At 41.3% G+C, this 27,120-nt stretch overlaps 1 protein-coding gene across 2 annotated transcripts in view; it reads right to left on the bottom strand.

Annotated features, from left to right (window-relative positions):
* PAK2 (p21 (RAC1) activated kinase 2) overlaps positions 1 to 27,120 on the bottom strand; it is a 90,955-nt gene that overhangs the window by 22,701 nt on the left and 41,134 nt on the right. For both annotated transcript variants that reach the window (XM_024355253.3, XM_063806488.1), the window contains exons 2-7: positions 26,711 to 26,918; positions 8,370 to 8,470; positions 7,246 to 7,393; positions 5,036 to 5,067; positions 3,735 to 3,842; positions 2,506 to 2,638 (exon numbers count right to left, since the gene is read on the bottom strand). In XM_024355253.3, the coding sequence (XP_024211021.1) occupies positions 2,506 to 2,638; positions 3,735 to 3,842; positions 5,036 to 5,067; positions 7,246 to 7,393; positions 8,370 to 8,470; positions 26,711 to 26,897 (709 nt within the window). In that variant the 5' untranslated portion in view covers positions 26,898 to 26,918. The remainder of the gene's footprint in view (positions 1 to 2,505; positions 2,639 to 3,734; positions 3,843 to 5,035; positions 5,068 to 7,245; positions 7,394 to 8,369; positions 8,471 to 26,710; positions 26,919 to 27,120) is intronic.

The following is a 27,120-nucleotide window of genomic DNA, read 5'->3' as shown; positions in this document are numbered from 1 at the left end:
TAATAAAAGTTTAAAAGTATCAGAAACAAGACACATTAAAAGTTTAAAAGTAACAGAAACAAGAAGACACATTATTTCCATTAGGTTAGACCTCCTAACTAATCATTGGCTCAATAATGGTCACATTTTGAAAAGACTGTACCAGTTTGTCAGAGATTAATTAGGTTCTCAGATGTTCAGCTTTAGAATCAGGTAATCTCAAGAAAATAGACATATTTGAATATAAAATAGATATATTTGAGTATAGAAATAGATATATTTGAATATATCTATTAATAGGTAAGTTTGAGACTACTTAGTATTATAAATAATAAAGGCTATCTAAACCCTAAACGGTCTTTCTGACTCTTCCAGTATACATATCATCTTTCAATATATTTAGAAAACCACTTATTACCATAAAAATTACTATGCTCTGACATAAACTAATCATATGTTTGTTTTAGGAAAGTTCAAAGTCACAAGAAAGAGGTTTTAAAATTAGGAAGTTGGACATAAAATCCTAACTTATATTCTTATTACTAGTAAGAAAAACCACATTAAACTTTCACTTGCTCAAGGTAAAAAAGGACAGGACCATATCAAGGAAACTCACATAAATAATTTTATGTAGGTACCCAACCTCAAGTCAACAAGCAAAGAAACAGGATCAATAATAAGAGGCTAAGAACAAAAAGATACCAAAAAGACTGGGGATGTGACAGCTAAAGGTCACAACTGAATGATGACAATTAGGATTCTAGTTAATTTTTTTTTTTTTTTTTAAGTAGCAGCTCTCCTAAAATAATTCTTATATGCTCACAGAGTAACAGAGCAGGCCAGGTGTGGTGACTCATGCCTGAGGTCAGGAGTTTGAGACCAGCCCAGCCAACATGGTGAAACCCCATCTCTACTAAAACTACAAAAATAGCGTGGTGTGGTGGCGCACACCTGTAGCCGCAGCTACTCGGGAGGCTGAGGCAGAAGAAACGCTTGAACCGGAGAGGCAGAGATTGCAGTGAGCCACGCCACTGCACTCCAGCCTGGGTGACAGAGCGAGACTCTGTCTCAAAAAAAAAAAAAAAAAAGATAATAATAATAACAGAGTAAGAGCCAGGTTTATACTTGAAAGCACTGAGAAATCAAAACCAAATAAACATGGGGCATATAAACATTTGTTTATTTTTTAGAGACAGGGTCTCACTCTGTCACCCAGGCTGGAGTGCAGTGGCGCAATCACAGCTCACTACAGCCTTGAACTCACGGGCTCAAGCAATCCTCCTGCTTCAGGCTCCCAGTAAGCTGGGACTACAGACACGCACCACCAGGTCTCGTTAATTTTCTTTTTTTCTTTTTTTTTGGAGGGGGTGGAGTCGAGGTCTAAGTTGTATAGTTTGGCCTTGAACTCCTGGACTCCAGCTATCCTCCTATCTTGGCCAGCCAACGTACCGAGATTATAGGTTTGAGCCACTATGCCCAGGCTTTATGTTTAAAACAATCCTTCCATAAAGTATTTTTCCTTGAACCCTCTAGATTAGCATTCTTTAATTGTTAATTTTATTTATTATTATTTTTTGAGACTGAGTCTCGCTCTTTCGCCCAGGCTGGAGTGCAGGGGCACGATCTCGGCTCACTGCAAGCTCCGCCTTCCAGGTTCAAGTGATTCTCCTGCCTTAGCTCCCCAAGTAGCTGGGATTACAGGCACCTGCCATGACACCTTGCTAATTTTTGTTTTTAGTAGAGATGGGGTTTTGCCACATTGGCCAGGCTAGTCTTGCTCCTGACCTCAAGTGATCCACTCACCTTGGTCTCCCAAAGTGCTGGGATTACAGGCATGAGCCACAGTGTCCGGCCAGTTCGTTTTTTTTTTTTTTTTTTTTTTTGAGATGGAGTCTCACTGTTGCCAGGCTGGAGTGCAGTGGCGCGATCTCGGCTCACTATAACCTCCGCCTCCCGGGTTCAAGTGATTCTCTTGCCTCAGCCTCCCAAGCAGCTGGTACTACAGGCACATGCCACCATGCCCAGCTGATTTTTGTGTTTTTAGTAGAGGAGGGGTTTCACCATGCTGGCCAGGATGGTCTCGATCTCCTGACCTTGTGATCCGCCCACCTCAGCCTCCCAAAGTGCTGGGATTACAGGCGTGAGCCACTGCGCCCAGCCCAATGACACAATCTTGGCTCACTGCAACCTCCACCTCCTGGGTTCAAGTGATTCTCTTGCCTTAGCCTCCAAGTAGCTGGGATTACAGGCACATGCCAGCACATCCAGCTAATTTTTGTATTTTTAGTAGAGACGGGGTTTCACCATGTTGGCCAGGCTGGTCTTGAACTCCTGACCTAGTGCTGGGATTTAGGGGTGAACCCGGCGACATCACCAGATTGTAATTGAAGCTACTGTTGCTATAAGGAAACAATTTATTCTTTATACTTTAAGTCACAGTGTAAAGTGTAAGTTAAAATCCGTCTGGGCCAAATGTTTTAAGAGCTGTGAACAATTTAACAATGATGTAAAATGTAGATAACATACTTAATTTCTCCATAATCTCTTCATCTGTCATCTTAGTCTTCTTTTTCTGTTTGTCTAAAGACTTGGCAGCACCATCAACATGTGAATCACCAACTGGTGCAGGAACAGGGTCAATTACAGACCGTGTGTAAATCTGTGGAGACACAGTTCATTACCAAGGTTTGAGGAATAATGTTTTCAGATATTATTCCTGGCAAACTAATTCAGTTCTTTGATTTTTAACCTGAACTAAGTAGTCTTTTCCATTGTTCTAAATAATGTGAACACTATTTTCAGATATAAAAGACGTGTAACTAAGAACAATAAATGTGAAACATTTTTCTTTGGCATAGCATGTATATATTTGAAAAGCTGTCTAGTAAAACAGCAGGTCCATGAATGAAATTTAAGTGTGACCAGGTCTAAAATGGTATAACAATGTATCAAAAAGCACGGTTTAAAAATCATGTTTTTACTACAAATGGTAAGTAAAATGCAAAAGAACAGAAACCTTGATGTTGAAAGAACTATTATTAATTCCCATGGAAGTTTTTACACAATTATAATGCCTACCACCCATTTCAAACAGCCAGATTGAAAGGCTAAAGAAAACGGAGTCCTCTGCCATCAGCTTGGCATCCAGAGGCTGTCTCCTGAGCTCTGCCTGCCCGCTGTGCCAGGAGCACAGTCCATTCCACGGCACAGCACCTTCTGCACACTCTACCTGCAGTACTGCAGGGAGCAGAATGGTAACCGCAGTCATTCCTCTCTTCCTGGCTCCATTTAAGGTCATCATTTTAAAAATTCTCCCTTACCTGGTTAGGAATTTCATTCTCAACTGCCTTTTGAATGACAGCAAGGCGCTGAGAGTAGTGTAAAATGGGAGATTAAAACGCATAATCTGGGTAAGAGGAAAGCTCTAAGTTTTAGATTTAGTCGTCATCTACATTTGAGATAAACAGAGAAAGCTTGGGAAATAGATGAACCCTCTGGAAAAGGTGTACTATACAAAGAAAAAAGCCCAGTGAGGTGAGTGCGTTAACTTTTAAAGACATCACATTTTAATCTTCAGAAAACTAGTTTTAGGTGAGTGGTCTTTGGGTACAGATTTCTTGGTTAAATTTCCCCATACTAAACGATTTTAAACTTGAGGGCTTTTTAAAAGCAATCACTGAAAGTCAAATACAAACTCTGCTGTTTTTTAAAACACACGTGCACACACACAGCCTGGATCACCGATGGAGACTCACTGATTTCGTATGATCCGGTCGCGGGGCAATAACGGGAGGAGCAGTCTCTTCATCATCATCCTCCTCCTCTGTCACTACTGCGGGTGCTTCTGTTCCCTTGGCATTCAGCTGCATTGATGATGAGCAAAGTAAGGAAAACAAGTCCAACAGGCTTAAATGCGACTACTGCCCTTTATGAACGTACTTCAAAAAGTTTGCTTCTTTGATAGCTCATTTCAAAACCACTAAATCTCATTAGCTCTTAGATAACTCAATAGAATTATAATCTAACATAATAAGGCGATTCTATGAATCATGAAAAAGTTTATGAAATATATATATGGTGAGTACCAAATATTTTTAATAAAGTTATCCTAAGCATACATATACAATGTCCTGAAAGTAAACAATGTTACTTGTTAAGACCAAAATCAAAGATCCTCTGGGCTTTGTTATGTCAGAGACATCTGGTGACATTTAAAACAGTCAGATTTGGGGCCGGGCATGGTGGCTCACGCCTGTAATCCCAGCACTTTGGGAGGCCGAGGTGGGTGGATCACAAGGTCAGGAGATCAAGACCATCCTGGCTAACACGGTAAAACCCCGTCTCTACTAAAAACACAAAAAATTAGCTGGTCGTGGTGGCGGGCGCCTGTAGTCCCAGCTACTCGGGAGGCTGAGGCAGGAGAATGGAGTGAACCCAGAAGACGGAGCGTGCAGTGAGCCAAGATCGCGCCACTGCACTCCAGCCTGGGCGACAGAGCGAGACTCCAACTCAAAACAAATAAAAATAAAATAAATAAATAAATAAAATAAAATAAAATATAAAAAAATAAAACTCCAGGAGACTGCTTCCTCCCAATTGAGAAACTGCAAATAAAACGACTGTTTCCAAAAACTGACTGTGTTTATGCGATAACTTAAGTTTCAGATGACTCTGAAGACTGACAAGGTTAACTGTTCAGCACCTTTCCATAGTCTATATTCAGTAAAATAGTACCAGAAGGAGAACTGAGGGATGGAGAGGAAAATATATGCTAGCAAGTTCTTTGTGTTCACGTTTGTATATGTTAACATTACCAAAACTAACTAAACTGTTCTGAAGGTCATTATAAATTTTAGTTACATTAAGTATCACATCAAGGAATTTCTATTTAGTACGGCTTCTTCAACTAATCAGGTGGCTAGCTAAAAACACCTATTGAGTAGTTATTTACCTCTGATGGCTGTAATTTATTTTAGAAAGCAAAATAAAAACTGAGATTTGTCTTGGGTAACCTAAATTAGAACAAGAGATACAAGAAATAATATCATTAACTTACTGCTGGTGTTCCAGAAGGAAAGCCATCTTTCTCTGAATATGAAACAAAACATAACATTAGCAATTCAAGAAATAGCACTTTTATATAATAAAAGGAAAAAAAAAAAAGCAGAGAAAGTGAAATGTTCTTAAACTGATTTCAAGTTGAATTAACTCTTGAGAAAAATGACCACGCAAGTAGTCAAATAAGAATTTATATAAGACCAAGCTAAGAAATCTGAAATCTACGTGAAACTATAAATTTAGTAAAAATCAGTGAATTATATATTTAAAATGGGTGAATTGTATTACATGTAAATTATACCTCAATAAAGCTATCAAAATTTAGTTTGAAAGTATACCTATCAATCTGTATTTATTAAAACAAAACAAATTTATTGATAAAGATACTTTCTCCAGAAAACTGCTGACTGAGGAACTTAATGCAACAATTAAGACAATGACAATTGTGCAAAGTAAAATTCTGACATTGTTTTGTTTTTCTTTTAAAAATGCCCAGAGACATACATATATGTGTGTGTGTGTGTGTATGTGTGTGTGTATATATATGTGTATATATATCATGTATCACATACACACACACATATCACATATAACATACACACAGGCCGGGCGCAGTGGCTCATGCCTGTAATCCTAGCACTTTGGGAGGCTGAGAGACAGGCAGATCACCTGAGGTTGGGAGTTCAAGACCAGCCTGACCAACATGGAGAAACCCAGTCTCTACTAAAAATACAAAATTAGCCAGGTGTGGTGGCGCATGCTTGTAATCTCAGCTACTCAGGAGGCTGAGGCAGGAGAATTGCTTGAACCCGGGAGGCGGGGGTTGTGGCAAGCCGAGATTGTGCCACTGCACTCCAGCCTGGGCAACAGAGTAAACTCCAGCTCAAAAACAAAACAAAACACACACACACACGCGCGTGCACACACACATATATGTATGTATGTGTACTAGGTGAAAATAAGCTACCATTTTGTGGTCAAACATCGGTTTTTCAAAAAAATTACTAATTTACACACAGACTTACTGGTTGATAGAAAAGTTCTAGGAGCAAGTGTGACCTTTTCCTAAGGGTGTACTAGACTCAACAAAAAAAGGTCAAGATCACTTGCAAAAAGATTTCTATTTCTCCCTTGCGCATGGCCTTTGTTTCTGTGAGGATGCAAACAGTAAGTAAAATCAATTAAAACCACATGTACGATTTTAGCTCCATCATATTGCTTTTGAAAACCACATGTATGACTTCAGAGACAGACAAACATATTGAAAAATGACATCCTGAGGATGTAGTGAGCAAAATCTAAACTAAGGGAAACAGGACAAATGATCTTGTTTCTGTAATAAACAAACATCAAGAAAAGACAGCATGAAGCAGTGTGTGGGAGGGGAAGCCTAAAGATCAAAAGAGATTCAAGAGATGTATCAACCAACTGCATTGTATGAACTTTATTCTGATCTTTATTGGAACAAAAACTATTTTTAAAAATCCACTACACCAACTCTTACACTATATACCAATTCACTGGTTCTCTCATAGGTTAACGGTATATCTCAGATACTGAGCAACTTGGAAAACAAAGTACATCAAACCCCATTTCCATCCAGCTATATTCATCCAGAAAGTAAAATTTACATTACTGTGACTATGTAGATAATATTCCAGATATTCCATTTCTGAGGTATAAATCCTTTTAGTTCTAACGCTTCTTTCATATATGATTTATCTGTTTTATATATTAAAATACATATATTCTATTATCTGCACACTTGCGAGTTTCAATTTTTTGAGTGGACCTAAACATTTTTTAGTTCAACCTCCTCTTGTCCCGCTAACAATAAATGTATTTCTAGTATGAACATGTCTATCAACCAGCGTCTTTTCCTTTGATTGCTGGAAGTCATTTAAAAGCAGTGAGGAGTGAAAAATGAAAACAAAATCACAGCAATGAGGAGAAAAAACCAAATAAACAAAAAGCCAAAATATCCATCAACTCCCGTTTCTGGCAAACCTATGAGATTACTATAATTCACAGATCCAAATTATGCTTCAGAACTGCCCTGGATCAGTCTACAAAAGGTAGAATCTATCCAGGGAAAAAACGTTATCAACAAGAACCATAGTTGAGCTTTTCATTTTTCCAGGAGTAATCTTTTTATCTGGAAGTGCTTCACAAATCTCCATCTGATCCAGCCTTATGCCACTCTCTTACCAGGAGGAGTAAAGCTCAGATATTTCTGCTTCACTGTGTTGGAGTCGTAGAACTTTAGGACATCCAGCACAGCCTGAGGATTCTTCTTTTGCTCTAGTTTGGTGATATTGGAGGTCTGTAGTAATCGAGCCCACTGTTCTGGCATGCCCTAACAAGAAGATATTCAGAAATTAGTTATGGTTTAAATTGATGCAATAAAATTAATTTCCAGAGATAAATGACAAAATACACAAAACAAACCAATCTTTTGAGTGTAGGTTTGAGTAAATTTTAAAAGATCTCATTTTCTAAAGGTCTATTTTTTCTTTTTTCTTTTTTTGAGACAGAGTCTCACTCTGTCACCCAGGCTGGAGTGCAGTCGTGCGAGATCTCGGCTCACTGCAAGCTCCACCTCCCGGGTTCAGGCCATTCTCCTGCCTCAGCCTCCAGAGTAGCTGGGACTACAGGTGCCCGCCACCACGCCTGGCTAATTTTTTGTATTTTTAGTAGAGACCGGGTTTCACCATGTTAGCCAGGATAGTTTCAATCTCCTGACCTCGTGACCCGCCCGCCTCGGCCTCCCAAAGTGCTGGGATTACACAGGCGTGAGCCACCGCACCCAGCCTAGGTCTATTTTTTCTAAGTCACTATAATTAATAGGCTCTGCTCTCTAGGAAAACGATATATCCAACCACTAACACTTTTATAAAAAGCAAAAAGCAGTACGAATTCATAGTTAACGTATAGATAGAAATGTTAATTTCCCTTTTTTTGAGACGGAGTTTCGCTCTTCTTGCCCAGGGTGGAGTGCAATGGCAGTCTCTGCTCACTGCAACCTCCATCTCCGAGGTTCAAATGATTCCCCTGCCTCAGCCTCCTGAGTAGTTGGAATTACAGGCGTACACCCCCACGCTTGGCTAATTTTTTTGTATTTTTAGTAGGGATGGGGTTTCACCATGTTGGCCACACTGGTCTCGAACTCCTGACCTCAAATGATCTGCCAGCCTTGGCCTCCCAAAGTGCTGGGATTACAGGCATGTGCCACCGCACCTGGCCTGAAATGTTAATTTCAAATTTAATAATGAAGGAAAATGTTTGAGTGCTATTTTAAACGTTATAAATGGGCCCGAACTAGGTTAACTTACAGTGAATTCTCCAGTAACAGCATCAAAGCCAACATGGATGGTGTGCTCAAAATCAGATGGAGGAGAAATTTCTGGCCGTTCCTTTTCTTTCTTTTTACTTCCTAGGGGGCATTAGAAGAAAAGAGAAAGAATCAGCCTATTTAAACAAGACTAGTAAAGGCACTTATAATTTTATTTTTTGTCTTTTGTTTTTTTAAATGGAGTTTCGCTCTTGTTGCCCAGGCTGGAGTGCAGTGGTGCAATCTCAGCTGACTGCAACCTCTGCTTCCCGGGTTCAAGCCATCCTCCTGCCTCAGTCTCCCAAGTAGCTGGGATTACAGGTGCCCACCACCATGCCCGGCTAATTTTTGTATTTTTAGTAGAGACAGGGTTTCATCATGTTGATCAGGCTGGTCTCAAACTCCTGATCCACCTGCCTCGGCCTCCCAAAGTGCTGAGATTACAGATGTGAGCCACCACATGCCCGGCATATTATGTTTATATTTTTCCTAAAACATATTAGGATCAAAGTTATTCTAGAAAACATACTAGAATCAAAGTTATTCTAGAAAAGATTTCCCCTAAACACTGGCTGATAGGAAACTAGTAAATGAAGTAAAGCAGACTGTCCTGCCATAGAGTAGGGCTGGACACAACCAAACACTGAGGAGGCACATGGAGTGACCAACGGCAGGCCTGAGTAACAGAGCACAGGCAGAAGAGACACCCCCTTCGGGCAACAGCTCTCTCACAAAGGGCTACATCTCAGATGCTGAGCAATGTGGACAGCAAACACAGCAAACCCCATTTCCACTCAGCTACATTCATCAGGAAGTCAGATTTGCATTACTGTGACTCCGCAGATAATACACACTGTCAAGACAAGTAGTTGACAAAACCACCTCTCCTTTTTTGTGCAAGCCTAATCCTTTTTTAGTGGAGTTACTAATTGCCACATTTTAAAACTATGCAGTTTTTCTCTGGTCCGATCGTAAATTATTTCTGCAACATTTCTGCCACACACCTATCAATAATGTTCTCTGTAAACTCCAACACATCAGCTCCTTCCCCCCGCCCCCTCCCTCTCAGCTCCTCCTGCTCTAATCTGCAGTAGCTCATGCCTAGGCTTCCTGCAGTCACCGTCCATGACATCCCTTCACTCCTGCCCTGTCTGTGCTGGAATCTATTTTCTGGATCTTACGTTTTCCTCTTGATTTATCCCTTTAGTGATAGTTCTTCACTAATTTTATATATATATAAGTTGGAACCCTCAGCATTTCCAGTGTTGCCATTTAGAAGGCCAGCGCCATTTTGGTTCCTGTTTGGAGCCACTGTTGAAAGTCAATTGTCTGTACACGTGTGAGTCTATCTCTGAAGGCTCTGCTCTGTTGCAATTATCTGTCTGCCTTTATGCCACTATCAGACTGCCTTGATTATTTTATTGCCATTCTGTAATACGCATTGAAACTACGTCACGTAAGTCTTCTTTTTCTTTTGTCAAAGCTGTTTGGGTAATCGAGGTCCTCTGCATTTCCCTATGAATTTTAGAATAAGCTTATTAATTTCTACAGAAAGCCTGTTGGAATTCTGACTAGAATTGGAATGAATGTACATACAGAGGAAGTTTAAGGAGAATTTCTTTCTTTCTTTCTTTTTCAACAGGGAGTCTCATTCTGTCGCCCAGGCTGGAGTGCAGTGGCGTGATCTCAGCTCACTGCAACCTCTGCCTCCCGGGTTCAAGCAATTCTCCTACCTCAGCCTCCTGAGGAGCTGGGATTACAGGCATGCACCATCATACCAGGCTGATTTTTATAATTTCTGGTAGAGATGGGGTTTCACCATGTTGGCCAGGCTGGTCTCAAACTCCTGGCCTCAAGCGATCCATCTGCTTTGGCTTGCCAAAGTGCTGGGATTACAGACATGAGCCACTGCACCTGGCTGAGAATTTATTTCTTGATTTCTTAACAACACCGAGTTTTCTGATCCATGAAAACAGCAAATCTTTTCATTTATTTAGGTCTTTAAAAATTTCTCTCAGCAGTGTTTGCAGTTGTCTTCATCTGTTCGGTACGCTTTATCAGAATACCACTGCCTACGCAATTGATTAATATAAACATTAGAAGCTGGCTGGGAGCAGTAGCTCATGCCTGTAATCCTGGCACTTTGGGAGACTGAGGTGGGCAGATCACATAAGGCCAGGAGTTCAAGACCCATCTGGCCAACACGGCAAAACACTGTATCTAAAATGCAAACTTCAGCCGAGTATAGCGGCACGAGAATTGCTTGAACCCAGGAGGTGGAGGCTGCAGTGAGCCGAGATTGTGTCACTGCACTCCCCAGCCTGGGTCACAGCGTGAGACTGTCTCAAAAAAATAAAAGTTCATTTGGCTCACAGTTCTCCTGGAGGCTGGAAAGTCCTCCAGATCAAGGATCAAGAAGCCACATCTGGTGAGGGTCCTTCTTGTTGTGTCATAACGTAGCAGAAGGCATCACATTGCAAGAAAGAGAGCAGGAGAGGGCCAAACTGGCTTTTATAACCAACTCGCATCCACAATAAAGACATGAGAGTCCATCTGTGAGCACTCGCGTCGCCTCTTGAAGGTCCCATCTCTCAACACTCTCTTACTGGGGCTTCAGTTTCTAACACATGAACTCTGGGGGACACTTAGAAACAGAGCAGTAGTTATCAGTGCAGAGCGCACACTGTTTCATCAGATTTCTGCCTCGGTATTTCCTGATTTTGATACTATTGCAAATGGCAGTTTTAAAATTTCCTTTTTAATCATTCATTGCAGCCATAAAGAAACACAGTTGTTTCTTGAATACTAATCTTATATCCTGAAACCTTATTACACTTACTTCCACTAGTATTTTTGTAAATATACAATTTTGCTATAAAAATTCAATCATGTTGTCGGTGAATAAAATCAAGTTTACTTCTTTCCAATCTGGATTCCTTTTATTTGTTTTCTTAAAAAAAAAATTTTTTTTGCCTTACTACATTAGCTAGACCCTTCAGTACATTGTTGAATAAAAGTGGGTGAAGAGAAATTTTATTTTTCCTGATCTAAGAGGAAAAACTGTCATTCTTTTTACCCTTAAGTTTAATGCCAATGGTAGGTTTTTAAAAGATGTCCTTTATGAGGCTAAAGGGCATTCTCTTCTATTCCAAGTTTGCTGAACATTTCTATCAGCAATGGATACTGGGTTCTGTCAAATGCCTTTTCTACATGTATTGAGACAAACCCATGGTTCGTCCTTTCTATTGTGTTAATACAGTAAATAACATCCATCGATTTTCAAACTTAAACCAACGAAATCCACTTGGTCATGACGTATTACCCTTTTTATACACTGCTGGATTCCAATTGCTAAAATCTTGCTAAGAATTTAACATTGGCCAGGCACAGTGGCTCATGCCTATAATCCTAGCACTTTGGGAGGCTGAGGCAGAGGGATCACTTGAGCTAAGGAGTTCAAGACCAGCTTGGCCAACATGGTGAAGTCTCGTCTCTACTAAAAATACAATAATTAGCCGGGTGTTGTGATGCATGCCTATAATCCCACCTACTAGGGAGGCTGAGGCAGGAGAATCGCTTGAACCTGGGAGGTGGCAGTTGCAGTGAGCCAAGATCGCGCCACTGTACTCCAGCCTGGGCAACAAAGCAAGACTCCTTCTCCAAAAAAAAAAAAAAAAAAAAAACAGAAAAGAAAAAAAAGTTGGTACATATTTGTTCATACCATCTTTTTAATATCTGTAAAATCTGTAGGGGTGCCACCACCTCTCGCATTCTCAATATTGGTAATGTGTCTCTCCTCCCCATCTACTGACCCCTGTCAGTCTGGCTATAGGTTTATCCATTTTATTGACATTCTAAATGAATCTACTTTTGGTTGCAGTGATTTTCTCTGCTGCTTTTTTCCCCTATTTCATTTATTCCCATTTTGCTTTTTATTATTTCCTTTCTTCTACTTACTTTGGATTTCATCTGCTCTTCCCTTCTAGTTTATTAAGATGGCTTAGCTAAAGTCATTGATTTAAAATCTTTTCTTCTAATATGGTGTTTAATACTATACGTTTTCCACTAAGTACTGCTTTAGCAGTATCCTACAAATATTGATGTTTTGAATTTTCATTCGGCTTAATATATTTTCTAAATATCTTTTTATTTGTGAAGTGCTTTCTTTACTTTCCAAATATTTCCAGAGACCTTCTTGTGACTGATTTCTAATTGAATTATATTATGATCACAAGAACACACTTTATATAATTTAAATCCTTTATTTATTTTTTTTTGAGACAGAGTCTTGCTTTGTTGCCCAGGCTGGAGTGCAGTGGCACAATCTTGGTTCACTGCAACCTCCGCCTCCTGGGTTCAAGCAATTCTGTGCCTCAGCCTCCCAAGTAGCTGGGATTACAGGTGCCCACGACCACGCCTGGCTAGTTTTTGTATTTTTAGTAGAGACAGGGTTTTACCATGTTGGTCAGGCTGGTCTTGATCTCCTGACCTCATGATCCACCCACTTCGGCCTCGCAAAGTGCTGGGATTACAGGCGTGAGCCACTGCGCCCAGCCTATTTATTATTTTGAGAGGGAGTCTCGCTCTGTCGCCCAGGCTGGTGTGCAGTGGTGCAACCTCAGCTCACTGCAGCCTCTGCCTCCCAGGTTCAAACGATTCTCCTGCCTCAGTCTCCCAAGTAGCTGGGATTATATGCGCCTGCCACCACGCCCAGCTAATGTTTGTATAATTAGTAAAGACGGGGTTTCACCATGTTGGCCAGGCTGGTCTCGAACTCCTGACCTCAAGTGATCTGCCCGCCTCAGCCTCGCAAAGTGCTGAGATTACAGGTATGAGCCACCGTGCCCGGCCAACATTTTTGAGAATTTTTAAAAGTAGACCTCATGTGTCTTTAAAGAGAATGTATATTCTGCTGTTATTGTGTGGAGTGTTCTATAAATGTCTATTAGGTCAAGTTGGCTGATAGTTACGTTCAAATTTTTTATATCCTTACCGATTTTATGTCTACTTTTTCTACCAATTACTGAGAGAAGTTTTGGAATCTCCGATTATAATTGAATTTGTCTGTTTCTTCTTGAAATCCTCTCAGTTTTTGCTTTGTGAATTTTGAAGCTGTTATTAGGTACATAAATATTTAGTTCTATTATATCATCTTAATGAACTGGTCCTATTATCACGAAATAACAACCTTCCTTATTATCACTGATAGTATTTTTTAGCTCTAAACTCTAGTTTGTCTGCTGTTTATACAGCCAGTCCAGGTTTCTTTTAATTGTTAACACACCTTTTTGTATCCTTTCATTTTGGCCTATTTTGTGGCTTTATGTTTTAAAGTAGATTTCTTGTAGGTAGGTCTGTTTTTATCAATCTTTTCTGCCTTCTTCTGGACTAAGTATTCTGAGATTCCCTTTTATCTACTCAGTTGTTTCTTAAGCTAGAACTCTTCATATACTATCATGTTCACCTGTTGAAATTGTACACTTCAATGGGTTTTAGTATATTTAGAGTTGTGCAATCATAATCACAATCTATCTTTAGAACATTTTTATCATACCCAGAAGAAACCTTGCACCTAATGGCAATGACTCCCCATTTCAGCCCTTGCCCCACCCCAAACCTCAGGCAACCACCAATCTACTTTGTCTCCATAGCTTTGCCTGTTCTGCTCATTAATATAAATGGGACCATACAATATGCAGTCTTTTGCGAATGACTTTTGTTACTTAATGTTTTTGGGATTCATCCATGTTACAAGGTGTATCAGTGCTTTGTTTTCTTAAAAACTCAAAACAATTATCTTTCAAAGAAATTTAGATAAGAAAGAACGCATACCACAAGGGCCCCCAGGCCACAAACTGGTACCAGAGTCCGAGGCTTGTTAGGAACCGGCTGCACGGCAGGAACTGAGTGGCAGGTGAGTGAGCATCACCGCCTGAGCTCCGCCTCCTGTCAGATCAGCAGCCGCGTTGGACCGCATAGCGTGAGCCCTACTGTGGACTGCACACGCGAGGGATCCAGGTTGTGCGCTTCTTATGAGAATCTAATGTCTGATGACCTCAGATGGAACGGTTTCATCTCGAAACCATTCCCCCGCACCACTGGGTCTGTGGAAAAACTACCTTCCGTGAAACCAATCCCGGGTGCCAAAAAGGTCCAGAACCACGGAGGTGCCACATCCAGTGCTTTTCATTCTTTCCTGTGAGTCCACATTTCCATCTGACATCACCTTCCTTCTGCCTGAAGGGCTTAGTTTAACATTTTTTGTAGTCTGTCTGCTGACGATACACTCGTTCAGCTTTTACGCATTTAAAATTCTGTGTCCTCCTTTGTTTTGGAAAGACACTTTCAATAGTATAGAATTCTAGGCTGATAGATGTTTTTCCCTTTAAATACTTTAAAGATGTTGTCCCTTGTCTTCTGGCTTGCACTGTTACTTAGATAAAGTCTGGGATCACTCTGTCTTTGTCCTATATATATAATGAGTCTTTTATTTTTTTTCTGGTAGCTTTTAAAATTTTCTCTATCACTGTGTTTTTGTTGTTGTTGTTGTTGTTTTTGGTTTGAAACAGGGTCTCGCTCTGACACCCAGGCCGGAGTGCAGTGGTGCGATCTCAGCTCACTGTGGCCTCAACCTCTGGGCTCAAGCAATCCTCCTGCCTCAGCCTACCAAGTCCTGGGAGTACAGGTGCACACCACCCTGCCCAGATAATTTTTCTTTTTTTCTTTTTTTTTTTTTTGTAGAGATGGGATTTTGCCATGTTGCCCAGGCTGGTCTTGAACTCCTGGGCTCAAGTGATCCTCCCACACTGGCCTCCCAAAATCCTAGGATTGGAGGCATGAGCCACTGTGCCCAGCCCTAACACTGGTTTTAAACAATTTGATTACAGTAAGCCTTGGTGTAGTTTTCATGTTTCCTATGGTCAAATTTTGCTAAATTTCTTGAATCTGTGGGTTTACAGTTTTCATTAAATTTGGAAAATTTTAAGCCATTTTTCAAAGAAGTATGAGGATATTTAGTCTGGTTTTTATTGGATATGTTTGCTTAGAGAGTCTCTGTAATTTACCTGTTGATTTTCTTTCTTTTCCTCACCCCCGAGCCTAGGTTGCTGCCTCCTTTCCAGCACTAAATGGCACCATAAGCCCAGGTTTGCCTTGGTTCTAGCAGAGTGCAGCCCATCCTAAATGGGAGAGAGGAGTCCCCAAGGGGATATTCTGGTAGCAGTACAGGAAGGGTGGCTCAGGGTTCCTGCCAAGGGTCCTGTGGAATAAACCTCCTACAACATGGTGTTGCTGAACAGCTGCTCTATTTGGCATGCCCTTTGGCTGAGTTATACAGCAGGGTTTCCAAGGCTGGGAACAGTAATCCCGCCTCCCTCCTCTGCCTCTGGCTGTCCTCAGGGTAGCTCTCCCTATGCCACCTGTGGGCTAAGGCAGGGACAGGCCTCCTGCCAGGGAACCCAAGATGGTGGGGAAGGTGGTTGTCTTCTTCAATCTCACTTTTTGCTGTGTAGACACTGTGAATTGGGGGAGATTTTCCCACACTTGGCGCCAGGCGGACAGGGGGAACGGGTGTTGCAGATACGGAAGTCCGATTCTTACAGCATGCCTGGAGTTCTTTCATTTCTCTGTGCCCCTGGGAACTGTCTCCTTCTCATATCTGAGTTCTTGGATGTTGCTGGTGATCATCTTAGTGCTGTATGTTCTTGGTTTTCTGTGGTGGCAGGGCAGAGTGAGTGAAGCCAGCGTGCTTCTACACCACCATTTTAGAGCTAGAAGTCACTATGTCCTCCACTTAATTGTCATTAGTCAGATCTTTTAACTGTTATCTTTTCTCTCATATTTTCCATCTTTGTATTTCTGTTTAATTCTTTGAGAGAATTTTTTCTTTTCTTTTTTTATTTGAGACAGAGTCTTGCACTGTTGCCCAGGCTGGAATGCAATGGCGCAATCTTGGCTCACTGCAACCTCCGCCTCCCAGGTTCAAGTGATTCTCCTGCCTCAGCCTCCTGAGTAGTTGGGATTACAGGTGTACACCACCGAGCCCAGCTAATTTTTGTATTTTTAGTAGAGATGGGATTTCACCATGTTGACCAGGCTGGTTTCGAACTTCTGATCTCAAGTGATCCACCCACCTTGGCTTCCCAAAGTGCTGGGATTACAGGTGTGAGCCACCACTCCAGCAGGGAGAATTTTCTTGATTATCTTCCACTCTTCTTTCTATTGCTATCTTTTGTTTGTTTTGGTAATTTTAAATGTTGATATTCCAAGAACTGTTTTCCATTGTTCTCTGATCATTCTTTCTCTGCGAACTCTTTTCTTGTTTCATGGATTCCTCTATCTCCTCTCTTTGACGATTATACAGTGTGTGTGTATGCACAGGCTGCAGTTTGGGGTTTTTTTTCTCCTTACACTGTCTATTTCTTTTAAGTTCCTGTTTTTATCCCTATTGTTTTGGACTCTCCCTCTCATTTATAAAGGGTTTTTCATAAATGTCGGGTGATCCTGTACTGTCTACTCATACAGAAAAGTATTAAAAAGCTAACTGGGAGTTAAGCCAACCTTAACACTAAAGATAAGGACAGCATCCATGCAAGGTACCTAAAGTATTTTTTTCCCCAGGCCATTGTTTATCCAGAGAAAAATCTTCCAATCTCCTGTCTGAGGCTGTGAGTCAGGCTGCAGGTATTCTGAAAGCAGGATGGGGAAAGGAGTTGAAAATGCTGACTTGCATGAAGTCACCTGCTTTATTCTGGTGCTTCAACTTTTCCTGACTCCCCTGATAAGAACAGAGGCTTCTGTGGTTTAAATTCTCTGGAAATAAATGTAAATCCCAGTTTATTCTTTTTTCCTTCCAGAGGATGGGGATAACATTTATATGGATGTGTGGGGTGTAAAGGAGGAGTCCTGGGGGGCCTTTGACACTTTTCTATGTTGATTTTCAACTAATCCCCCTTCTTTCCAGCATGTGTAGTACATCCCACCCCCACTCCGACACAGTATCGTGTGCCTCTAAATCTTGAGCTTCCGGAATTTCTACAAGGGAAACATGTTTCCCTTCTCACAGATTCCCCTCTGCAAACGCTTAGGTTATGTGTTTCTCTGTCCTGCTGAGTCAGGTGCCAATTTTCCACCACTTCTGCCTTCCAAATGTGTACTGAAGCCTCTTTCACACTACTGACTCCTCTTTCTCTTTGACCGTGTGTGTGTGTGTGTGTGTGTGTGTGTGTGTGTGTGTGTATTTTTTTTTTTTTCTGTCATTTTAGTTGGGTCTTGGGAGGGAGAGTAAATAGAATGCTTCTGTATGTGGTCAACATGCTGTGTTTAACCAGAAGATTCTTCTAATATCAAAGAGTTAAAAATCATACTGTTTGATAAGTCTATACATATAAAACTGGAAATGTTACCGTATGCTCTTCTTTGTTTACAAAGATGCTACTAGTTTAGTATTGGTAGGAAACACAATAATACTTATTTAACTAGTAATGAGGGATTTATGCTCAAATGTCCATCTCCTCTCTAGGCATGTAACTTAAAAGAGATCTGGTCACAGTGAGAGGGAAGGGAATGCTGGTTATGGACAGGAGCAGAGGGAAAGGAAACTGTTAAGCCTGGATTCTCTTTACTGAAACACAACTATTAATGCGTCTATCATAAATTACCTCTCTCTCAATTTTCACTAGACTTTGAGTAATTTGAGGTCGTGCACTCAACATTTCTTTATGTCCCTTGGCTTCTAACGGAATACCCTACATACAGGAGAAATTATTTATTAGTTAACGATAAACTAGTAGTTTACAATTTAATGTACTATGATTATATGTGTTCTTTCTTTTAAAAAAATCTGCTCAGCATCCTACTTCTGGAAACTTCCCTCACCTTTCCTCTATGCAGATAGTTGGGAAAGATGCCATTTTCTTACACGACTATGGTCACAGATGACTGGTCCAAGGTGGGCACCTAACTCAAGCCAGGTCAGCACAGCTTCCCACACACCCTCCAGCAACTGGTGCAGGGGCAGCCACCCTGAGCAGCTAAGCCAGACTCGGCTCCCTGAGAATCAGTCTATCACCAGTGACTGAAGTTGTAAGAAACTGAGCCCAGGAATTCTATTTCTTTTTTTTTTTTTGACGGAGTCTCGCTCTGTCGCCCAGGTTGGAGTGTGGTGGCGCGATCTCAGCTCACTGCAAGCTCCGCCTCCTGGGTTCCCGCCATTCTCCTGCCTCAGCCTCCCGAGTAGCTGGGACTACAGGGGCCCGCCACCACGCCTGGCTAACTTTTTGTATTTTTAGTAGAGATGGGGTTTCACCTTGTTAGCCAGGATGGTCTTGATCTCCTGACCTCGTGATCCACCTGCCTCGGCCTCCCAAAGTGCTGGGATTACAGGCGTGAGCCACCGCGCCCGGCCCAGGAATTATATTTCTTAACACATAGAGAAAAAACATTCTGAAATAAGAAATATAAAATAAGAAAAAAATATAAAAAGAAGGGTGAGAGATAACATATCTAGCAAGAGTATTCCTGGTTCCTGTTGTGTCTAAGGCCTAGTCATATTCTTCAACTTGGAAACGTTAAGAGTTTAGAGAAATATATTAAAGTTTCATATATGATAGGAGTATAGAGTAAAAAGTTAAAGGAAAAACACAAAAACGATTAAGCAGAACTTGAGATAGAGCCACATTAGATCATTCAAAATAAACATAAAATCCTAAAAATCTGTTCAATGCCATTTGTTTTTACATAACACATATACAGGTACTCTCTGTATTTTAATAGTCTCAATGGGAAAAGGAAGGGATATTAGAAACAGTGTCTAAAACAAAAAGATACTAAAGCATGTCTCGAATTGAACAATGTGCTGGAAAGATATTGCTATACCAACAGAATGTCTTTAATACTGTTATATAACGACTCTAGAAGCCCAGAAATAGAGGGCCAATCACAATAAATTTATGTAGATGTGGGGGTTCAGTCAGGATGGCAGAAGAAATTATAGGAATAGAAAAAAGCAAACCTGCTTGGAAGGCCGGGGAGTTTTGCATAGCTTCAAAGTTTGGCTGAAGGTAGCCAGATTCTCTTTTCAGGAGCCAGAGAGCTTAAGGTACAGATACAAAGGAATATAAAGTAGTTTATCTAAAGAGCTTGTTTACTCATGTGGTCCTAAGACTAACCTTTGATCATTGGTGGGCAAGATGGCCCTCTCCAGGGTGGGGGCGACCAGGTGAATTACCCACAGGTGTGTTGACTCAAGCCTTTGTCAATTGAAATCTATACTAAATAAATGCAAGCTTTGTTGGCTAGTTGAGGCCGATGGTTGCAACGCTTTACAGCACTCTCCTGGGAGTCTGTAAGTGGCCCGGACTCTCAGCTGGACTGACAAGCATAACATCTGTGTCAGTGTAAGTTATTCATCCGTCATTGGGTCAGGGTCTGCGGGACGGACCCCTACATGTTACACCTTAGCTTTGGAGAAATCTGAAATCTGTTCATGTTTCATAAAATCAAAGGAGGTCAACTTCCCACTTCTGCTTATCAAACACAACCATCTACGGGAGGTTCACCAGGCAACCAGATCACTTGATGGGAAGTAATAGACCAGGGCAAAAAACTTATTTTAATAAAATAAACAATTTAACTAGTGTCCTAGGAGAAAAAAAGATTCTTAGAATCATTTTCCAACTTCATTAGACAACAAAACAGCAGCAGCAGGCAGGCAGCAACCTTCAGCCAAGAGGCAGAGACCCTGAGTCACATGTTGACAAAAGGTACTAAAAAGAATCCTAAGTAGGCTACTGTCACATTCTCTAGGGCACTACCTTTTAGACTGCTTTCAAGCTACATCTAAGGCTAAACAAACAAATAAAAGAAACCCTTTATCTGTTTAAAAGGAAGACTCTTGTTTCTAGTCTAACCATAAGTAATTCCTCCTTTGTTCTTTTGATGTGTAATAGCTTCAAATTCCACGACACAGCAGAGAATTCTCTAGGAAAGGTGTCCCCAGCCCCAGGGCCGTGGACCAGTACAGGTCCATGGCCGCTTAGGAACTGGGTGGCACAGCAGGAGGTGAGCAGTGGGGAGTGAGCACCACCGCCTGAGCGCCACCTCCTGTCAGATCAGTGGCAGCATTAGATTCCCACAGGAGCGCGAACCCTACTGTGAACTGCGCATGCGAGGGATCTAGGCTGCACACTCCTTATGAGAATCTAACTAATGTCTGATGATCTGAGGTGGAAGAGTTTCATACCGAAACCACCCCCCCGCCAGCCCCACAGAAAAATTGTTTTCCGGCCAGGCACGGTGGCTCACGCCTGTAATCCCAGCACTTTGGGAGGCTGAGGTGGGCAGATCACCTGAGGTCAGGAGTTCGAGACCAGCCTGGTCAACATGGTGAAACCCCGTCTCTACTAAAAATACAAAAAAATTAGCTGGGAGTGGTGGCGCGCACCTCTAGTCCCAGCTACTCGGGAGGCTGAGGCAGGGGAATTGCTTGTACCCAGGAGGCGGAGGTTGCAGTGAGCTGAGACCACGCCATTGCATTCCAGCCTGGGCAACAAGATGAAACAAAAAAAAAAAAGAAAAAAGAAAAATTGTTTTCCATGAAACCATTACCCCAGTGTCAAAAAGGTTGGGGACCACTCCTCTAGGAAATAGGCAGAGAAGTATGGGTTACTATTATTAATCTCAGAATTCATTTTTTTTAATCAGAAAGGTTGTTTACAGATCTAAGTCATAACCAACCAGAAGTGAAGGTGCTTATAAGTTGAATAGCTAGATGTGAAAATTGCTTTAGTTAATAAAGACAATACCATCCAACTCTAGCTGTATGAATAAAGCTTATTTTAAAAAGTCAAATGGCTCACTGACATTTTCATTATTTAAACTAGTAGACTAGTTAGGCCATTTCTCACTTGGGCTACTGCAAAAGCCTCCTAACTAGTTTCCAACTTCACTCTAACACTTCGAACAAAACCTCTTTTCTATATACCTACCATTCTCTCCTATCTAAAACAGAGAGATGGCCAGGTCTTTCCCCTGATTAAAAATCTGTAATGGTTCCCCAGGAAACAGGATAAAATGTGAGCTCTGTAGCACAGAATACAAGGCCCTTTATGACCTGGTCACTGCCTACCTCTTCAGCCTCTTCTACTGTCTGTAGTGCCTACATACACCCTGCTGTAATTCTCTGTCCTTCCCTCTCTGCTTTCCAGTAACACCGGGCGGCACTCAGCTCCATGGATGTGCTCTGATCCCTCCTGTAGGTGGGCCACTGAAACAGGCTCTTCCCAGGCATGGAACACACTTTGTAACTATCGTTTCCCTTACCCATCCTGCAGTCTTCAGCTCTATTATGACCTCCTTAGGAAGCCTTCCCAGACACTGCAGATTGGACACATGTTGTGCACTGCCTCTGTACCACTTTTCATGGCTTGTAATTCTATACCATGGTTTTAGATTGCTGTCGTGGGAGCAGGGACACTATCTGCTTTATCATTCATCTCTGATTATTCACATAGTACACACATTTGCAAGCATGGAAAAAAGATCTGTTCTGTCAAGTTGCCTTAAAACGGCAGGATCCAAAAGGATAATTTTCAAGTTTTTTGGTGATACCAATTAAAACCAGTAATTAATCAGTGAAAACATCCTAGAGTCTTTATTTTCTTTTTATAAAAATATTAGCTGTTTTTTTTAGTAAGGAAAGCAGTAAGGGATGTAAATTTTTTAGTGGAATAAAATGAATTATCTCTAGATCAGGCCTTACATTAGAGACGGCAAAAGTCTTAAGGTCATTATGATTTTTAAAAAATGGAAATACAATTGTTTGCCTTTTAGACTCTTCTGTTTCAAGATGATGTACTGAGCACATACTGAAGTTCTCTCCCTTCTACACCAAAACCGAGTGTTTCACAGAATAAAATCCACGAGGAATGCTCAAGAATGAAAAGCAATTAGGATAAGACTAGCGAGAGAAGCAGCAGTTAGGATGTCAGTGGGAAAATGCTTCTGCAAACTGCTGCAGGTGGCTGAAACTAGAAGCAAGGTGGGTGGAAATGAGGGGACCCAGAGGCAACCACTAGGGTGATGAACGGGATAATCCAGTGAGAGCAACAGAGCAGGTTATTTCTATGTTTACAAAAGCACGGATGTGTAAACACACACAAGGTTCTCCCTCATTCCTAATGCCGAAAGCTGGGCCCCAGCGACTGGGCTGTGTTTCAGCTTCCAGGTAGGAGCAGTAAGTGTAAGAGGAAAGGGAGGTAGAGCTCCAGGAAACAGGAGGAATCAAGAAGCATCCTACCCTCCAAACATTCCACACATCTCTGTCTCTCTGAGACTGAAAACGACGTGCAACTAAACTTCCCTGTAAGCAGGCTACACAAAGGCTCTGCAGATTCCCCACCCTCAGCTACAAAGGTGGATGCAATTCTCCCCTATTTGCCCTACAAAGTCTATACAATTCTTTTTTTTTTTTTTGAGACGGAGTCTCGCTCTGTCGCCCAGGCTGGAGTGCAGTGGCGCAATCAAGGCTCACTGCAAGCTCTGCCTCCCGGGTCCACACCATTCTCCTGCCTCAGCCTCCAGAGTTGCTGGGACTACAGGCACCCACCACCACGCCTGGCTAATTTTTGTATTTTTAGTAGAGATGGCGTTTCACCTTGTTAGCCAGGATGGTCTCGCTCTCCTGACCTCGTGATCTGCCTGCCTCGGCCTCCCAAAGTGCTGAGATTACAGGCATAAGCCACGGTACCAGGCCCACAATCTATACAATTCTAATCAAAGTAGCCACAGGTTTTTTTTTCTGTTAAAGTACATGATAAACAGATTCTAAAATTTATAGAAAGATGCAAAAAGCTAAAGCAATTAACAGGATTCTGAAGAAGAATCTGGTTAAGAGATTTGTTCTATCAGGCATTAACAATCAATATAAGAGCCAGGTGTGGTGGCTCACGCCTGTAATCCCAGCACTTTGGGAGGCCAAGGCTGGCAGATCGTTTGAGCTCAGGAGTTTGAGACCAGCCTGGGCAACATATGAGAGCCTGTCTCTACAAAAAATACAAAAATTAGTTGGGCATGGTGTTGTGCACCTGTAGTCCCAACTACTTGGAAGGCTGAGGCAGGAGGATCGCTTGAATCTGGGAGGTGGAGGTTGCAGTGATCCAAGACACATCACTGCACTCCAGCCTGGGTCACAGAGTGAGACCCTGCCTCAAAGAAAAAGAAAAAAAAGATTGTAAGATATAGTAATCAAGACAGGGTGCTATTATTAGCTCAGGTACAGACAAATAACCTAATGGAATAAAACAGAGAACACAGAAACAGACTCTCACATGGAAACTTGATAAATAATGGTGGTCTAGGTCAGTGGGGAAATAGAAGACTCAATAAATGGGTCTGGGATACTATCCAAGTTTAAAGAAAAAAGTGAAAGTGAATCTTTTCACAAATATACAAAAATAAAATCCAGCTAGCTCGAAGATTTAAAGTGTAAAAGGCAAGCTATAGAAAAAATACAGGAAAATGTCTTTATGACCTCAAGTAAGACAAAAATTTCTTAAAAAACAAAAAGCTTGAACCATAAAAAAGAGAAATTGAAGACAGGCACGGTGGCTCACGCCTGTAATCTCAGCACTTTGGGAGGCTGAGGCAGGTGGATCACAAGGTCAGAAGTTCAAGACCAGCCTGGCCAAGATGATGAAACCCTGTCTCTACTAAAAATACAAAAATTAGCTGGGCGCGGTGGCAGGCGCCTGTAATCCTAGCTACTCGGGAGGCTGAGGCAGGAGAATTGATTGAACCCACGGGGCGGAGGTTGCAGAGAGCTGAGATTGAGCCACTAGACTCCAGCCTGGGCGACAGAATGAGACTCCGTCTCAAAAAAAAAAGAGAGAGAGAAATTGATCAATTCCACCATATCAAATTAATAACTTCTATTCATTAAAATATACTACTGAAAGGGTGAGAAGGCAAATCATATCCTGGAATACTATCTTTAACATCATATAACTGGCAAAGGATTAGTGTATAAACTACAAGGAATGTTTATTAATAGAAAACGAAAAAGCTAACCACCAAGTAGAAAAATGGATTAAAGACCTTGATATGGTTTGGCTGTGTCCCCACCCAAATCTCATCTTGAATTCTCATGTGTTGTGGGAGAGACCCAGTAGGAGGTAACTGAATCATGGGCAGGTCTTCACAAGATCTCCTGGTTTTAAAAGGGGGAGTTTCCCTGCACAAGCTCTCTCTCGTTGCCTGCTGTCATCCACGTAGGATGTGACTTGCTCCTCCTTGCCTTCCGCCATGATTGTGAGGCCTCCCCAGCCATGTGAAACTGTAAGTCCAATAAACCCTTTTTCTTGTATAAATTACCCAGTCTCAGGTATGTCTTTATCAGCAGTGTGAAAACAGACTAATATAGATAGTGAACAGATATTTCTTTCTCTTGAACAGATATTTCACAGAAAGCTCACAAGAACGGTCAATTAACCCGAAAAGATGCTCAGTTTTTTGAGTAATCAGGGAAAGGCCAATTTAAAACACAATGAGCTAGTATTTCACCCCTCCCAGAGTTGCTGAGGGTGCTCAGCAATGGGAACGCTCATCTTCTGTGGGTGAGAATGTACACTAAAAACTTTTAGAAAACAATCTGACAAACCTAGTCAAGTCACACACGGGAACAGCCTGTAACCCAGCAATTCTAATCCTAAATATACATCTCTGAATGACCTTTAAATCTTTGGTCAGGACCCACACCAAGAAATACATTTTATATCCTGACTCAGTATACACATAACTAAAACAAACTGTTTCATAAGACAACGTTTTTACTGTGTGCACAACACTCTGATTATATTATTCTAGCGCATTTAGTGTTGTCCACTATACAGAGTTCATAACCCACCAATGCATTGGTTTTTAATATGAGCTGCACATCAGTATCATCTGGGGTATTTAAAAAATTAAAAACAAAACCAAAAACGATGCCAGGGTAAGCCCCTAAAGATGCTGATTGCTGATTCAGCTGGAATGAAATGGAGTTTGAACACAGATTGATTAAGCTTCCCAGGTGATTCTAATTAGCAATTCAAGAACTAAACTAACAGATCACCTGTTAGTTTGAGAAGCTTTGCCCTACATCCAGTAAGATGTACGTTCAAGATAATCCATAGCAACACTATTCATGAAAACAACCCAAATGTCTACAGATAGGAGACTGGCCAAATAAACTGCAGTATATTTACAGTGCAGCAATACACAGCAGTGAAAGTGAACAAACTACACCACACACATCAACAAGTCTCAAAAGCATAAAGCTGAGTGAAAAGTATGTGGAAAAAATGCAGACAGCATAATTCCATTCATAAAAGGTTCCCAAACAGGCATGCCTAAACCATACATATTTGAGGGTGACTAGATATGTTATAAAATTACAATAAAAATGCAGAATGCAGAATGGTGGATATTGGGGATGAAGAGAAGGTTAGGATGGGGTATAGCAGATGGGGACTTCAGAGGTACTGATAAAATTCTAGGCTGGGTGGTAGGTACAAGGATGTTTTATATACATATATATATACATACACTTTTTTTTTTTTTTGAGACAGTCTCACTCTGTTCCCCAGGCTGGAGTGCGGTGCCACGATCTTGGCTCACTGTAACCTCCACCTCCCGTATTCAAGTGATTCTCCTGCCTCAGCCTCCCAAGTAGCTGGGATTACAGGCAGGAGCCACTGTGTCTGGCCCAGTGATTCTTAATTGGAGTAATTTTGCCCCCAGGGGATAGGTCCCTGCAACAACAAATTATTTGGCTCCAAGATGTCAATAGTGTTGAGGCTGAGAAACCCTGAACTAGACATATATTTTGCTGAGGACACATCAGTCTGTGAGTACTGAGGCTGCCTCCGACACTTCTGGGGGCATTATAGAACACCTGGTAAAAGACAGTATTTACTACTCAAGAATCACAAAAACTCTTAATTCCAAAACACAGTTGGCTCCAGGGATTTCAGACAGGGGACTGTGGGCCCTATCTCACCATTCTTATAATAGCAGGTCTCCCTCAAATGTCACAAATCTCATTAAAATATGGCCAAGGTCTCAGAAAACAAAGGAGATGAATATAGAAATTCATTGGCCATAACAAGCAGGGTGAGAAACAAATTCACATTTTATTCTTTTAAAAATCACAATTTAAAATAAACTAGACTTTTTAATAGTGCCTGTATATTAGCACCGATTGTTTTCATGATCTGTTTTAATGTTCTCACCATAAAAGTTATCAACATGGGTAACATACAATAATAAACCAATGCTGAGACTCTGAAAGCCAGAAGCGCTATTTACCTTTCTCTGTGCCTGAGAATATGGAGATGATTTTATGCCTGGGCTTTTTCTCTTCTGGAACAGAGGGCAAAGGTTTCAAACTGTGATTGGCTGACAAAGGGTCTTTGCCTCCAGTGCTAAAGATGGTGCTGCTCATTCGCACAGGAGGTGCTGGAGGCTTGTCTTCCAGTTCTCCGTTATCAGACATGATTCAGAATTATGAAATGGCCTGGAATTGGAAAAAATACAATTAGTAACAAAGTAAAAAATAGCACGAACAAGCAAAAAACAGTAATAATTACCCCTGCCACAACTCCCAATTAGAAAATATTATCCATTTAGAGTGACATTTGCAAAATCTGGAAAAATCAATGTGTAAAAGATGTAACTCTCTTGAGTTTACCCCCAACAAAGCTGGTAATGGTCAGCTG

The sequence above is a fragment of the Pan troglodytes genome, chromosome 2 (genome assembly GCF_028858775.2).
Source record: "Pan troglodytes isolate AG18354 chromosome 2, NHGRI_mPanTro3-v2.0_pri, whole genome shotgun sequence".
In the NCBI taxonomy this organism is placed as follows: domain Eukaryota; kingdom Metazoa; phylum Chordata; class Mammalia; order Primates; family Hominidae; genus Pan; species Pan troglodytes.
Note: the sequence above shows the minus strand (reverse complement) of the source record. Positions and strands in the feature narration are given on the sequence as shown.